Below are 16,599 nucleotides of genomic sequence, written 5' to 3'. Positions count from 1 at the left end.
GTTTGGCAAAACATAAAACTGTGCTTGGGTCAGATCGAGGGTTATGGGAGAAAACTAGCCTCTGCTCCACCTTGACCAGTGCTCTGTGACTGGATCCGTGTAAAGGTTTGGAGATGTGATTGGCTGTTAGAAGAGTTCCACACGGCCCTGCTCTTGAATGGATGGATGGTCAGGCAAACTGGAGACGCTTCAGGCCTGGACTCTGTGTGTGGCGGCCCCATGTCCAAAGAGAAAGTGTGATCAGGCGATCCTACAGTGATTCCCAAACGGGACGGTCTGACTGCCCGCCCCCCGCACTCCCCGGACACTGCACATCTGGAAAGACCGTTAGATGCGCTTGAGCATCAGGAAGTTTTCACACTTCACAGGCCATTAACCCGTGGACCTACAGGCTCCGGCCCACAGGGGGCACCGGGGGCCCGAGGGGGGGCGCAGGAGTGATGGATGTGGGAACACGGACTGAAGAAGATCTAAGACGGGACCCCCCCATAAACACACACACTGAGCCGGAGAACAGGGCCCACACAAACCCCAGGCCTGAGTCTTTTAGCAAAAAAACAATCTTTAAGTATTGACCCAAATAATGACTCAAGTAAAAGTAAAAAAGGACTGGTAGAAAGTGTTGAGTAACAGTTTGAGCATCGAAGTTTGATTTTTGTTCAGTCGTGACATAAATGATGAGAAACAAAATGAAAATAATTGACAATTGTAATGTTTCACTTCTGTAAAGGAGCTCCTAAATCAGCCTCACCTCATCAGCCACCTGCACTGCCAGTGCTGACATGTGAACAATCCACACTTTATATTCTGTTCTCATTTTTATTTTGACTCCCTTTTATATGCCTCTTTAAAGTTTGTTTTATTTATTGTATATCATATACTTGGGCTTGATTCCACATTTCCCCCTCTGTTTGCAGAGCTGTGTGGGATCAGTAAGGCTTTGGTTGTATCGTCCACTAAAATGGTAGTAAGTAAGTAAGTAATCTTTAGTTATACAGCTCCTTTCACAGACAAAGGCTTCACAACACAGTTTAAAAAGCAGAAATTACAAACAATATAAAAAGGGTCAAGACAACAGCGAAATCAGAGCAGCCCAAAAGGAGCTAATTAAAAGCTTGAACAAATAAATGTGTCTTAAGGTTAGTTTTGAAGAATCAACAGAGTCAATAGAGCAAAGAGGGCCGAAGATCATTCCAGAGCCTGGGAGCCACAGCCTGGAAGGATCGGTGTTTTAGACTAAACGTAGACTGACTGAAAGTCCCTGATGCTCCTGCAGACGCTGACTGTGCTCTTCCTGTTAATGTGTGCGTTTGTGTCCCCAAACGGGAATGTGATCCACTTCACAAACAAACTTCTTCTACTTGTTTTACACACGTCAGTCCATGTTATTTTAAAGCAAACAAGACTGTGTATTAGTCACACATAGTAAGAAATAGGATTTCAGGGCTACTCCTAAATGGCATTGTCTAATTCAGTTACACATACATGGAATTAAAATTAAATAAATATGACATTTCTCTTCACCTGTATAATATTCCTCACAGTAAGTTAAGTAAAGGTGTCACGCTGACCACTCATACAGACATTGGGTCACAAAAGGTCAATTATACACATATCAACTTTATTATCGGCCTCTTACCTTGGTTAAAATGTGATTTGCTTAGACGTCACTTCCGCTTTAGAGGGTGGTACTGTCAAATATGTAGAGGATGAAGTGACTGGTAAGACTGCCTCCTGACCCGGACAGCGGCCTCGTGCAGACAGGACACACCATACAGTGTGTTCTTATTCATAAATGCCAATCAAAGCAGACAAAAAGTCCAGCTTTATGGGATAAACGTATCATTAGTATTTGTATAACTTTGAGCTCTGTTCCAAATGCAGCAGTGCTCAGTCACATGACGTGAGGCCGGCACATGAAAATAAGGTCAAATTTAAATAACAACTACTGACCTGAGGAGAGCAGCGCCAGGCAAAGGCTCCTCTTTAGTTCAGTCTGACCTAAAGAGTCGTCCATGACGGGGAAAGTAAAGCCTCATGATCGCTTCCTTGTTTCCTGGGACGTCCATAAGTGATTTCAAAGGTGTTCTCAGAGGCGATGTGGCAAAACAAAACAACAACCGCCATTCCTCCACTGTGAAGTCGCCGTCATGTGACCAGAGCGGCTCATGCAGCTGCTTCTTAACCTCTACAAGGTTACACGTGCATTTCATCCCAGAAACCCTGAAACAATAGTTCATGTTCTAGAATTTGATGATGTCAAGATTTCACATGGAGGGGAGGGACCAAAACAACAAGATGGGAGAGAAATAGTTTTTTAAAGAAATCTTCAACAAGATAATTGATACACATGAAACTGATCATTTATGAGTGATTAGATTCACAAACCTGCCATATTAGTCGTGTGGCTCGAAGTCTTCTCTGACCAACTTCAAGCAAATGTTTTTGAATACTGTCACCACTTTTGACCTTAGTTCATACTACTACTATATACTGCAGACTCTGAACATTGTGACCGTTTTTGTTTCATGTAGATTGTCCCAGTAAAGAGTTAGACAGTCTCAGTTTGAAACTACAGGCTCTTTAGAATCATGTGATGTCACCTGAATGGAACCTATTGGCCCCGGAGCGTTATAGGAGCCACGGTGATAGAAAGGCCACGCTGACCCCCCACGGCTGCTGGATCACTGAGGTCAAATAGGAAGTTACGTAGCACGCCTTTAAACCTCAAACCTGTAGTCACAGCAGTGCAACATCTTCTCTTAGTTCAACAGAGATGTTCCACTAAAGTCATTGGTCTAAGTTGGTACAATGTTCCACAGTGTGGCTTTAATCGGAAAGAGTCGTGTTCTGACTCTGCTGTGTTTGTTACTGCAGTATTCTCCAGGTCACTCGTCTCTAAACAGTGTAAACGGACCCTGCAGGATGGTCTGTGTGTGTGTGCAGGGGCCCGCTCAAAGGGGGCCTCAGGGGTCCGGGCCGCTCCTGTGTGAATACTGTGACAGTATCATTTTAATGAAACACTTGTGAAAATGTGATAATGAGAGATGACAAACAAATACAAATACAAATACAGCCCGAGTGAGGGCCCCCAGGAGCTCGTAGTTCATTATCACTTCTACATGGGCCTTCTGAGTTTATCCGTTTTTAATGTTAAATGCTATGGTCTAAAATAGAAGACCACATTTTTTCTTTTTGGTTTAATTATTAAAAGTTTGAATCATGCGATAAAATTGAGTTGATATTGGTGCATATTTGACCTTTCAGTGACCCCGCGGGTGTAAAGTGGTCAGCATGGCGCAATACTTTCCATCACAGTGGCCTCTAATAATAATATCAATCAACTAATAATAATAATAATATTAGCTTATTTTTTCGCATAACTCCAATGTGTTATTATGGCGATGTCCTAGAGTTTTGTTAAAGATCTTTGCCCGGCCCTTATAGTTATACCTAAATAAAGGTGAAATGCTGTCTCTAGTGTTTGCTGGGTCACTTTATGAACTATTGTAGAGGGGTTTGCTCTTTGCGTAGCTTTGAGGACAATCCCATTCATCAAAGTGGGTTAAAAGTGCGATGTTTTCTGACCGACTGTTTTCGGCTCGACACACACATTTAGGATTTCATATTCATAAGAGCAAATATTGGCCGTGTTTTAATCAGTGTTTGAGAGGCTCCTGGAGCGACCGCTTTATTTTACGACTTAATAGTTCGGGCGCTCGCCTTAATCCTGTTTGTTCCATGCTTCTGGAATGAGTTAAACACGATGATGGAATTCTGCAGATTAGTGCCGCTTTGGAACACAGGGGAACCAGAGGGACAGGGACCACACAGTCTGCAGGGACCAGCCTCTCGGACCATCCCCACTGTCTCTGTCCAACATGTCCAGCTGTCGTCTCGGTCCCCAACATGTCCAACTGTCCTCTCTGTCCCCAACATGTCCAACACTCCTCTCCATCTCCAACATGTCCTCTCGGTCCCCAACATGTCCAACACTCCTCTCCATCTCCAACATGTCCAACTGTCCCTGCAACTCCCAGCATGTCCAGTAAAATGATCTATTTACTTTTAGCATTTAGGGTCTTTTTCTTCTTTGTCTGCCCACCTGCACCTGCTCCTGGTCCTCTCTCCGGACTGCCCTCCTGGCGCTCTCTCCAGACTGCCCGCCCGGCCCTCTCTCCGGACTGCCCTCCCGGCGCTCTCTCCAGACTGCCCGCCCGGCCCTCTCTCCGGACTGCCCTCCCGGCCCTCTCTCCGGACTGCCCGCCCGGCCCTCTCTCCGGACTGCCCTCCCGGCCCTCTCTCCGGACTGCCCGCCCGGCCCTCTCTCCGGACTGCCCTCCCGGCCCTCTCTCCGGACTGCCCTCCCGGCCCTCTCTCCGGACTGCCCTCCCGGCCCTCTCTCCGGACTGCTCGCCCGGCCCTCTCTCCGGACTGCCCGCCCGGCCCTCTCTCCGGACTGCCCGCCCGGCCCTCTCTCCGGACTGCCCGCCCGGCCCTCTCTCCGGAATGCCCGCCCGGCCCTCTCTCCGGACTGCCCTCCCGGCCCTCTCTCCGGACTGCCCGCCCGGCCCTCTCTCCGGAATGCCCGCCCGGCCCTCTCTCCGGAATGCCCGCCCGGCCCTCTCTGGGCCTGTCCCCGTGGTGCTGGAGGCTTGATTCAACACTCTGTCTCTGGGGAGATGTTGCGGGGGTGGGAGTGTGTAGGAGCTAAATTAGCTGCCGGTCCGAGCTCAGTGCGCACACACGTATCCCATTAACGCGTCAGCTGCTTAATATGCGGGGCATGGCAGCGTGCGCACGCAGCTGATTTATCAAATGGGGAAATGAATGTGTGATGATCAGCTCAATTGACAGCGGCGCCACTGACAGCACTGACACCGCGCTAATTAAGAAGAAAAATGGTGGCGTCCGCTGCATAATAGAGCCAAAACAATTTGCACTGTCCCCCACGCGCACGCTGCCTGCCCAGCCTGAACGTTCGTCTCTGTGAAGATGAAATTCATTAAGTGATGCAGGCGCCGCACAGCCAGGGAGGTGAGGACACGCCCACGGCCGTAGGGTCAGGGCGTGGTCAGAGCGCCTGAACCAACACATTCTCTAATGGCTCAGACCAGTCACCTTAGCTCTGCATAGTTTTGTTATAGGAAGCACATATTCATTCATTTTCCCACAGTGCACCACTGTTGTATTTGCCTCCATTTATTTGCAAATAAAGCACGTAACCCGCGGGAGCCCTGTGCTGCGCAGAGCCACTGAATTAATGCCGTTAATCATGGGAGCTTTATGGGGGAACGTGCCGCGCGCACACCTGCCGCCACGTGCCCTGTCTAAACTGTCCCTGCGGGCCCTGAGTCTCTGTCCCCGGGGCCCGGTATCAGCAGTTGCCGGGCGCGCGCCTGTCGAATTATGTGAACACATGATCAATAGGACGATAAGAGCGGCATCAGTATCTGCAGCACAATGAGAGATATCATCCGCATCCGTCTTCACGAGCCGCGGCCTGACAGCTCCACGAGCCGCCGACACTATGCGCTCTCACGCACGCTGCAGCTGCCGCGCCTATTATTCCCCCATTTCAATTTGACAGGCTGCCTTTCATGCTAATTCTATTATTGTAGGAAGTTTATGTGATTCCATATCAGTGATGTGCTGTCTAATAACCGCGGGCCGAGGCGCAGCGGCAGGCTGCAGAGGCTGCGGGGCCCGGAGCCGCGGCTGCTGGGAAAATAATGACTTTCATATCACTGAGCGGCAGGAGGCGGGCCCCGGGACTCTAACCTCATTCAGCCGCCTGCACTGAATACATTTGTTCACCAATAAACGGAGGCCCCTGGCCCCAAAGCTCCACACACATCAGTAACAAGAACTTTATTATCAAAATCAGCACATATAAATATCATTTTCTCATTTGTACAATATCTGAGGATTTCTGTTGTGTTCTTGCAACAGTCTGTTGGTCCCAAAAGGAGAAAGAAACCTGCTTAAAGGGCTCCAGCACTGACTGACCTCTCAGAAGGCCCCCAGGGGCAGCTCAGAGCATTATCACTAGGTATGGTCCTGAGAGCACAACTTTGGAAGTAACAGGAGATCGGGGTCAGTCCAAGGCTCCTGGGGCTGAGGGACAGGTCTCTGCAGGGCCACAGTCAGGAGCCGAGGGCCCCGGACTGCCTGTTTCACTGTGACCCCTCTCAGTCTGTCCTGTGGGGCCCTCCTCTCTGAGGCCCTCTCCTGTAGAAACCACGTCCATGGAAATCGCCTCCGTGGGGTCATCTTCTGGGGGGCCATCCTGAGTTGGCTCTGTGTCCATGTGTGGTGGGCTTGGGGCCACTGGAAGAATGAGGTCAGGGCTGAAACTGTCCGTGTCCCTGGGGGCCCCCAGTGCAGTCTGAGGAACCAGAAAGCCCAGAGGCTGATGTGTGATGGGGTAGAGTAGGAAGTGTCCCTTGCCCAGCAGTGTGGTGGGCCCCGGAGCCCTGCGGCGAGGGGAGTCTGACAGTAGACTCTCCACACTGAAGGGGTTGTGTTTATGCAGGGGCCGCTGCTCGGGGCCCGGGCTGTGTGTGCTGTGGGGAGATGCCAGTTCATGGGGGCCTTCCTGATTGTGCATTGGGCTGAGCTGACTGGACTCACTGGCCCTGGGGCCCGGGAGCTGGATGTGAAGGGTCCCGTGTAAAGTGGGCCCCGGCTGCTCACTGTCTGTGAACTGGGACACCCCACTGTCGCTCTCAGAGCCCCCTGGAGTGTGCAGCTCCCCGGGGCCCCTCTTAAGCAGCTTGCGCTCCTGTTTGCGTCTCTTCTTCTCGGCACGGTCCCTCTCTCTGCGGGCGATCTCCTCGGGGTCCATGGGCTCCCCGCTGCAGGTGGTGGGGTGGGAATTGTGTGCCGGACGACCAGGGCCCTTCTTGGTGTTCTCCTTCTTCCTCCATTTGGCCCTGCGGTTCTGGAACCAAACCTGGGGCCAAACAGCAAAGTCAACATTATGTGTGTCATCACAGTGTGGCATTTTAATGTAATCTGAATGATCTGCTCATTTGGGCATTTTCATCGTTAGACCAGTGTAGGCTGGCACATCGAACACAAAGAGACTGGGCTTTTGGTTACTGCGGTTACGCAACTGCAAGGGGCTGAGGATGTTTTTATTCCTGCCTTACTTTTCAGTGACAGACATGTTTGTCAATTAGAGTGATCGAGACTTGTCCCTGCAGGAGAATCATGTGTGTATGCGCTGCAGTCGCTATAAACAAACTCCATGTGTCTCGCGCAGAGCAAACTGCAAACTATTCTCACCGCTACGGGTCGTTCTGGGTCATGAAAATAGAGAGAATGACGAAAACTAACAAGGTTTTCTGACACCTCCATAAAAGGCCTCGTACAGATTAGTTTCTTGTTGCAGCATGAAACTGAAATGTAATAACTGACTGATAACATGATGTTTAAGAGCAGTTTTAAAAGGATATGCAAATTATTATAACTGTAAATCGAATTGCAATCTCAATATCTGTCAGAAAAATCGCTATTTTTTAATTTTAATCAAAATGACGCAGCCCTAGACCTGTGGCTCTCAAACTGTAAGACTAGCACATATTGTCGTGGTCTTTGTGAAGGCTAAATATTACTGCACTACTATTCTCCCACGCTTCAGTAAAGCTTCTACACAGATAAGTCCTGACCTGCACACGGGACTCCACCAGGTCCAGCCGCAGAGCCAGGGCCTCTCTCATAAACACATCAGGGTAGTGGCTCTCACTGAAGGCCTTCTCCAGCTCCTCCAGCTGCCAGCCCGTGAAGTTAGTGCGTGTGCGTCGCCGCTTACAGCCCGGGCTGTCTTTATCTGGGTCTCCACCGTCTGCAGGTACACAGGGACAATAACACATCATGTTAGCATACGAGCGGTAACACATAAACAAAACATGTTAGCATAAGAGCAGTAATAATAATACAACATGTTAGCATACGAGCGGTAACACATAAACAAGACATGTTAGCATACGAGAAGTAACAATAATACAACAAGTTAGCATACGAGCAGTAATAATAATACAACATGTTAGCATACGAGCAGTAATAATAATACAACATGTCAGCATACGAGCGGTAACACATAAATAAAACGTGTTAGCATACGAGCAGTAATAATAATACAACATGTTAGCATACGAGCAGTAATAATAATACAACATGCTAGCATACGAGCAGTAATAATAATACAACATGTTAGCATATAAGCAGTAATAATAATACAACATGTTAGCATACGAGCAGTAATAATAATACAACATGTTAGCATACGAGCAGTAATAATAATACAACATGTTAGCATACGAGCAGTAATAATGCACCAACTAATAACAAAACAGGCTAACACATAAGCAGCAACATATAATCAAAAAATGTTAGCATACGAGTAATAACATGATAGTACAACATGGTACCTAATACTGTAAATAATGTTTGCACACACGTGGTTACTTTAGAGAACAACTACGGGTGTTAAAATGACATTTAGTAAAACATAACAAAACAAATTTCTTCTTCAGAAACACTGAAGAGGCACTGAGAGCCTCCACAGCTTCAGCACAGAGGAGGAGTCACAAGAGGAGCTACAGGAAACAAAAAGGGACAAAGGAGAAGGTATACGGGCAAGACTTATCCCTATTGTTCCGGCTAATGGACATTCACTGGAGAATAAAACAGATTAACTGCTAAACTCTTCCCAGAAGATGGTAAATGGAGCGGAGGGAGCTGCGCAGGAGGAAAAGAAAGGAGGAGGTGGAGGAGCTGAACAGTGCAGGACACCACGCTCTGAGACAGGGACAAACACAGGAGGCGCTGCACCGTTTCAGAGGATCAGAGGAGACTAGTCAGGTTTCCTCCGGGTGCTACGGTTTCCCCGTAACATGCGGCTCAGGACAAACACCTGAACACTACTCTGTTGTACGCTTGTACCTAATAAAGCACTTACTTACAAACCAAAAAAATAAAGTCCATGAAACTACACCTATTTTCTGTGTCACATGAAGCTTTTGCTGCTGTGGAATAAATAACTATTTTTTTTACTCAAGGAAGAGTACAGGTACTTCACTCAAAGAAGTACTTCAAAAAGTTACTGAAGATCTTTTGAGTAAATGTTTTTTGTGTTGAAATCTCATCTTGGAGTGTACGCTGCCTGTTCAAACCCAAAAGCATAGCCGTTTTATTTGGTAAAAGCAGCTCAGGGTGATGATAACGGCATAGTGGTTAATGCTACTGCACATATACGTCTGAACCCTGCTCTTAAAGCCTACAGGCCTAAGAAGAAGAAAAACCTCCTCCTCCTCCTCCTCACTTGGGACTTCATCACAAGGGCAGGACATTCTGGTACTTACTTGGTGTATGACCCTGACCTGAACCCACCTCTTTTTAAAGCTAAGGCCTACAAAACTGATCCTAACCTTTTTGTCACGTTGTCGCTGCATTTTGGTCATGTTTTGGTTGCATTGTTGTCTGTTTTTCAATGGTGCTTTTTTGTTGTGTTTTCATCATGTGTTCGTCACCTTTTTGTCGCTCTTTAGTCACTTTTTTGTTGCATTATTGTTGCTTTTCTGGCACGTTTTTGCCGCTCATGTATGGCTTCTTCGTCGCTTTTTTTGTTTGCTTTTTGAGCTTTTAGTTTTGGGTAAGGCCAAACTGGAGAAAATGTGCTTGGTTCAGGTGGGGTTTAAATTAAGAGGTTTAGAACAAATACGGGGGAAATTGGAAGAAAATGTTAAACAAATGGGCAAAAAATTTGAGTGAATTATATGTTTTTTTATGGGAGCTGAAACAACCAAGTGTTTTCCTTTAATGCTGTCCCTGGACCAACAGCATCAAAACTGTATTCATTTTTTTGATACCAGTGGTACCGAAACCTTTTTTGATGCCATACTGTTTGGTCTTGTATTAGTTTAGCTGTTTTTTGTGTTAATGCTCCTTGATGTGCAGGTAAAGAGCACAATAAACTCATTTTAAACACACAGCTATATAATGGTCTTTGAAAAACCACATTCACGATAAGGACTCCAGCATTTGACCAATCCTCCACTGCTTCACCCGATTCGGTCAGAAGGACTGGAGGGAAGTGTTGTGCATGTTTTGGGTCGACGGGGGAAACCCGAGCAACTGGGAGAAACCGGTCCACAGGAATCAAACCCAGGACCTCCTAGCTGTGACTAATGCCTGCATCAACATATGAAACTGGAAAAATCAAGTTTTTTCTATTGTATCCATGCATATGGTCATTAAAGGAACAGGCCACCGTTTTTCCATACTGACATATGTTCTTACCTGAGCTTAGACGAGTTGATGCGCACCTGTCTGGTCTTTACGTGTGCGCTCTGTCACACAAAAAGACCAAAGATGTTGTTAGTATTTAGCCTCTCCTCTATGGACCCAAACGGAGGTGAAGTTAGAAGTGACCAAGCTCTTCCATGTTTTCCCTATTTACAGTTACATGAGCCTTTACAAGTCTAGTCACACAAAATGAAACATGTCGACTTTCTAAGAGGATAAAAAGGGGAACTATATTGTAAGGCGTAATAATACTTTAGGAGACATGTGGAATTGTGAGTGACTAGGCTTGGATCGTGTACCACTCATGTAACCATATTTAAATAGGGAAAACTTGGAAGAGCTTGGTGGCTTCTAACTTCACCTCCATTTGGAGCCATAGAGGAGAGGAGGAGAGGCTAAATGCTAACAACATCTTCTTCTTCTTCTTCGTCGTCTTTTTGCGTGACTGAGCGCACGCACAAATACCAAACAGGTGCGCATCAACTCGTCTACGCTCAGGTAAGAACATATGTCAGTATGGAAAAACGGTGGCCTGTTCCTTTAAGGCGAGACACTGCAGGTGAATAGGGAAAAAAATGTATATTTACAGATATCAATTTGAAACTGTTGCTGTAGATCACTAGCATAAATGTGAGAGAAAAATACATTGCAAGTTTTCTGTCATTTTATAAACATTAAGGTGTTTTATGCCTAAAAATGCGGCGGCGAAATCTGAATAATGGATTGAGCTACATTCAAATTTATGGTTTCATTTTATTGATAAATGAGTTGCCAAGACTTTCTCAGAGGGGATTTTGGATTTCTTGTTTAGTTTTAAAATAAGCTGTTTTTTAGTGGAAAAAATTGTACAAATTTAATTTTCGCCTTATTTTTTGACATTCAAAACTCAATAAATGGGGCTAGGGATTAAATAATTAAAAAATCCCTCAGAAAAAATCTTCCAAATATTGTTCAGTCCAAGGCTGGAAAATTTGAAGTCTTTAGGTCCGACTGACGTGGACATAGTGTCGCCACAATGACAGAAAAATGTGTTTTGAGAAAAAGGCCCTTGAAATTGTGTTCTCCCATATAAGTCTATGGGGGAACATTGAATCAGCGCAATTTTTAAACATGTTATTGTGAAGATTAGGTATATTTTTTGTTTCTGGATGAAGGCTTATATGTTCAGAGACCAATTTGGCCCAAAACCTGAAAAAAGTGAGTTTTGCCTGTAGTGTCTCCCCTTCACACTGGATTTTGGTAGTTGATTTGTGATTTTGAGTAAGTTTTTCCAAATTCACATTTCGTTTTCCCCCACCTAAACCAAGCACATTTCCCCCAGTTTAGCTTTACACACATCTAAAAGCTTCCAAAAGCAACAATAACACCATTTTTAAAAAAGTGACAAAAACCTGACAAACACACGTAAAAGGCAGAATAAAACAACGTGAAAGACGACGAAAATGCAAAAAAAAAAAGAAGCTTTGTAACTTTCAAATGAGGCATTACATCATTATTACATGTGGAGGAGCCATATATAAATCCTTAAATCATGCCATCATTTCTACAAAAAATAAAATAAAGCAATATAAAACAAGAACATGTATGACTCCATATCGTTTTACATAATGCCAAGGAAAAGACTGATGGGGAGTGGACGAGGTGAAATAAACGGTCCGTCCTCAAAATGGCCGGCGGAGAATGTTCTCTTCTCTCTTCATTCCAGCCAGCGTAAAACTGCGTTAAAGTATCAAGTATATACGGCACAGTTCACATCCATTATTCATGCTGTTTTTTTGGATTTATTATGTTATATCCTGTATCCACAGAGAAGCACGAGAACGTCTTCACGGCGGCCGGAGCACAAGGAGAGACTGTGTTTAATAAAAGATCATCCATGTTTCAGGCGCACATCCACTTCAAGGTGTGTTTGAAAATCGTAAAAAAAACAATTACGAGTGAAATGGAGAGAACGTTTGAAGAGTGAAAGGCCCAAGACGCTTTTAAGGAGAAAAGCCTTAAAGAACAGGCCAGTAAGAAACCATGAGTGAGGATTTATAAATGTTCAGACTTTCAGCAGTAAAAATAAAACAGGTGGAAATGAATAACAAGGGGACTTTTATTTTTAAGAATTGTTTTTGAATTAAATAAGACGATGATTGCAGATATAGTAAGCCCCATGCGGAGAGACACACACATTTATCTTGAGCATAACATTTCGGCCGGTGAAGTCAAAAGTAATTGAATAAAATAAAAAGTAAGAAAGTGACAGGTTTTTTCACCTGAAAACAACTGTTTATGACACAGACCCATAGGAAAATTGTATAAAGGCCAGTTTGCACTTTTCTCCTTAACACACGTTTTCTGGATTTAATTTGTGTCAGTAATTTTCAAATCTAATTCCAGGCCTAAATTATTTATTATTTGCACCACGAAAAAAACAGTTGGATTTGTTGTTCTCAGAACAGCCTTTTATTTTCTGTTTTTTTTTTTTTTCAGCAATAAATAGGGCCTAAGTTATTGAAAGTTCCCTCTGAAAACGACTCCGTAATATTTTACTTTCAAACCTGGCTCTATTCTTCACATTTTGTCACAGGCAGGAGGTAGCCTAAACCCGCTTTACTTTTCTTTAAATAAAGTTTGCGATATTTCTAAATTGTTTTCCCCATTTCGTCTCCCCGATACCAATCTTTCAAACGCTTTAAAAAAGCTTAAAATAATAATCATAATAATAATAATAAAATAAATCACCGACACGAGCCGCGATTTTGGAATTATTAGCGCAGAAGAAAGTGAAGCGCGGAGGAGGCCCGTACCTGAGAGCGCGTACCGCTGCGTGTCCGGACCCAGCACCGAGGCACCGGGGCACGAGCCGCTCAGTAATCCGTCTATGGAGAAGGGCAGCGCGGCGGAGGACTGCAGGGGCCCCGCGCTCAGCTCATACTGCCGCTGCTGCTGCTGCTGGTGCGGCGTGAGATGCTGAGGGCCGAGCGCGTATGGGAAGCCCAGCAGCCCGCCGAGGGAGCCTCCGAACTGGGCGTGAGGGTGCTCGAGGACCCGGCTGTCCATTGTGATGGTGCCCGGGCTGCGGCGGTGCGTGGAACATGCAGAGTCCCGGGACAGCGGCGCCTGTGCTCTCCGGTAATGTGTTCAGGGGTCCGCCGGTCCCCGCGCTGCGCTTCGCTTCAGGGTCGGTCCTCCGGGTGCGCCCCCCCCCCAGTCTCCGGGAGCAGAGTGAGTCCTGCGCTCGTGCAGCTTCACCCACAGACTGCTCTTCATCAGGAGCCCACCACGCGCCTCTCCACGCGCGGGGCCAATAAGAGGCGTTAATGTGCGCGTGACGTCAGCGGGGTTAATGGAGTGGGAACGGAGGAGAACCGTGTGTCAGGACAGGGGCGCTGCTGTGTACGGGACATGAAGACAGGGGCGCTGCTGTGTACGGGACATGGAGACAGGGGCACTGCTGTGTACGGGACATGGAGACAGGGGCACTGCTGTGAACGGGACATGGAGACAGGGGCGCTGCTGTGAACGGGACATGGAGACAGGGGCGCTGCTGTGAACGGGACATGAAGACAGGGGTACTGCTCTGTACGGGACATGGAGACAGGGGCGCTGCTGTGTACGGGACATGAAGACAGGGGCGCTGCTGTGTACGGGACATGGAGACAGGGGCGCTGCTGTGAACGGGACATGAAGACAGGGGTACTGCTCTGTACGGGACATGGAGACAGGGGCGCTGCTGTGTACGGGACATGAAGACAGGGGTGCTGCTGTGTACGGGACATGGAGACAGGGGCACTGCTGTGTACGGGACATGAAGACAGGGGCGCTGCTGTGTACGGGACATGAAGACAGGGGCGCTGCTGTGTACGGGACATGAAGACAGGGGCGCTGCTGTGTACGGGACATGAAGACAGGAGCGCTGCTGTGTACGGGACATGAAGACAGGGGCACTGATGGATAATAACAGCCACAGTCCAACACAAGCATTGACATATTTTTTGTATACATTTACATTTAAAGGGGGGCCAGCTTCACCACAGAGGCACATGTGCACATGTGTACATGCGCGTGTGCACGTGAGCGTGTGCACGTACAGGAGATTGTCTGTATAAATAGTAAATGGAGTCTTTGGGGCCAAACGGGGCCCGGGGCCATGGCTGTCCGTTTATTGAGCGTGTGCTGCAGACGTGTGAATGAATACTGGAAGCAGATCCCCCCCCCCTCACCCCTCACCCCTCCCTCACCCGCACCCTGCACTGCCACAGTCCAGTCTATGTTAAAAGGGAAACTTACCCTAAACCTAAAAATGGAATCAATCCGTGTCTCTCCGTACATGACAACATGAGCCAGTGTTTGGACAGCTCTGGACGTCCTGTCCCCTCGCGGCCGGGGAGCTGAGAGCTGATTGGTCCCCGCATGGTGACCTGCTCCCTCACAGCTGCGCCGTGATAATCGCTCCCTCATTAGCATGGGAATTGTTTGATTAATATTATTACAGCGAAGCACATAATGCGGCTGTTATTGCCCCTGGGCCCGCTGTGGTGCTCCTGCTGAGGCCCTCTGGAGGTACTCCCTAATTCAGCTCAGCTTTGCTGTCTGTGTAAAGCACACCAAGGGAACCCAAACTCGGTTTCTCGCAATAATTCACAAATGCATATGTACACAACAGGGGGCAGCAGAGAGAGGGAAGGGGAGAGTTCAGCTTCCGAACAGCCTGTCACTGTTATGGAGACTTACCAGAGCCTTTTTTTTAGATAAAGTGTGGAACGATACTTAACACTTTTGTATCGCAAAAAGCACTGGTTCTTCAAACTAAACTGTATTTTTGACAGACAAAAAAATCCCTCCCTCTCAACCTTTGTCTCTCCTCCCCCCTCTCTCTCCCCCCCTCTCCTCTCTCTCTCCTCCCTCCCCCTTCTTCCCACGTTCTCTCTCCTCCCTCCCCTCTCTCCTTCCCCCTTACTCTCTCTCCTCCCTCCCTCCCTGTCTCTCATCCCTCCCCTCCTCTCTCCCTCTCTCCCCCCCTCAGCCCTCTGACATGTGTTCCTGTGAGAGCCCAGGCGCCTCCCCCCTCTGCTCCCTGGTTGGGCGGAGCGGGAGGCGCGCACTGTCAGATGCTAGCTTTAATTAAGTTGATAATGTGAAGTGTGGCTGGCACGGGCTGCTCTGTGTGTGTGTGTGTGTGTGTGTGTGTGTGTCAGGGAGCCGGGCTCTCGGGGGCCCCGCTCAGACAAAGGCCCACACCCACCCACATCAGTGATAAAACATGGACAACACATGTCCCTGATAGAGCTGCGGCCACAAACATGGAGGGGCTTTTGTCCGAATGAGCGTCTGACTGAGTCAAAGTGTTACAAAGAAAAAGTAGGGGGGAAATGCAAATAAATGTACAGACAATAAACACTGGGCCCACTATCACTATGTCACTATCTTACACTTTATTCCTGATTGCTCAAGGTGATTTCATAAGCTCCTCCCACCCCTCCTCCTGCTCCCCTTTGCTGTGCAGCTGTGTCAATAAATAAAAATAGACTTTGTCGACTTTGGGCGGCACGGTAGCGCAGCGGTTAGTGCTCTCGCTTCACAGCTAGAAGGTCCGGGTTCGATTCCCACCTGGACGGGCCTTTCTGTGTGGAGTTTGCATGTTCTCCCCGTGTCTGCGTAGGTTTCCTCCGGGTACTCCGGTTTCCCCTACCACTAAAAACACGCACAATAGGCCAGGATGAATGATGTGTGAGTGAATGTATGGTGGTGGTCAGAGGGTCCGTTGGCGCAGACGGACCCTCTGACAGTCTCTGACAGTCTCCCCCAGGGGAAACTGAAGCTACAAACGTAGTTTACCACCACCGAGTGTGGAGTGAATGTACAATTGTCTCATGTAAAGCGCTTTGTGACTATATGTCTGTGAAAGGCGCTATATAAATAAAGATCTTCTTCTTCTTCTTTGTCAATGTAGTAAATGATTGTTTTTAATGGAATCCCTCCAAAGGTGACACAACCTCCAGTGTCTAATGGGACACAGACACTGGAGTTAAAACAATCATGTTAACACAGCGGAAACTGTCCTTCCGTTTAGCAAGTGGAGGATCTGGAGCATCAGCATTTGAGAGTTCCATTATACTCTCAAAATGAGCAGAAAAAGAGAACTTTCTTCTGAAACACCACCGTTTGTTCTTGTTCTTGACGTCCATCTCTCTGACATGGACAAACACCAGGGATACTGAACTAAAGAGCTAAACTCCTCACTCATTTCTACTGGAGCTCCATCGAACCACGGTGTGGTTCTGCAGCTGCTCCTCGGAG

General features: G+C 47.3%; 2 protein-coding genes across 2 annotated transcripts in view; both read right to left on the bottom strand.

The window, feature by feature from the left end:
* Positions 1-16,599, bottom strand: part of LOC306961346 (bromodomain-containing protein 4-like) — a 461,990-nt gene that overhangs the window by 157,053 nt on the left and 288,338 nt on the right. The gene's annotated exons all lie outside the window — the stretch shown is intronic.
* LOC306960681 (homeobox protein unc-4 homolog) lies at positions 5,865-13,587 on the bottom strand. Its single transcript, XM_079553157.1, has 3 exons — positions 13,107-13,587; positions 7,674-7,849; positions 5,865-6,955 (listed from the first exon to the last, which is right to left on the bottom strand). Exons 1-3 carry the CDS (start codon positions 13,357-13,359, stop codon positions 6,098-6,100), a joined length of 1,287 nt encoding a protein of 428 aa, XP_079409283.1. The 5' UTR covers positions 13,360-13,587; the 3' UTR covers positions 5,865-6,097.

The sequence above is a fragment of the Gobius niger genome (assembly GCF_951799975.1).
Source record: "Gobius niger genome assembly, chromosome: 3".
NCBI classification, from domain to species: Eukaryota; Metazoa; Chordata; class Actinopteri; order Gobiiformes; family Gobiidae; genus Gobius; species Gobius niger.
This window is presented reverse-complemented; position numbering and strand designations above follow the sequence as displayed.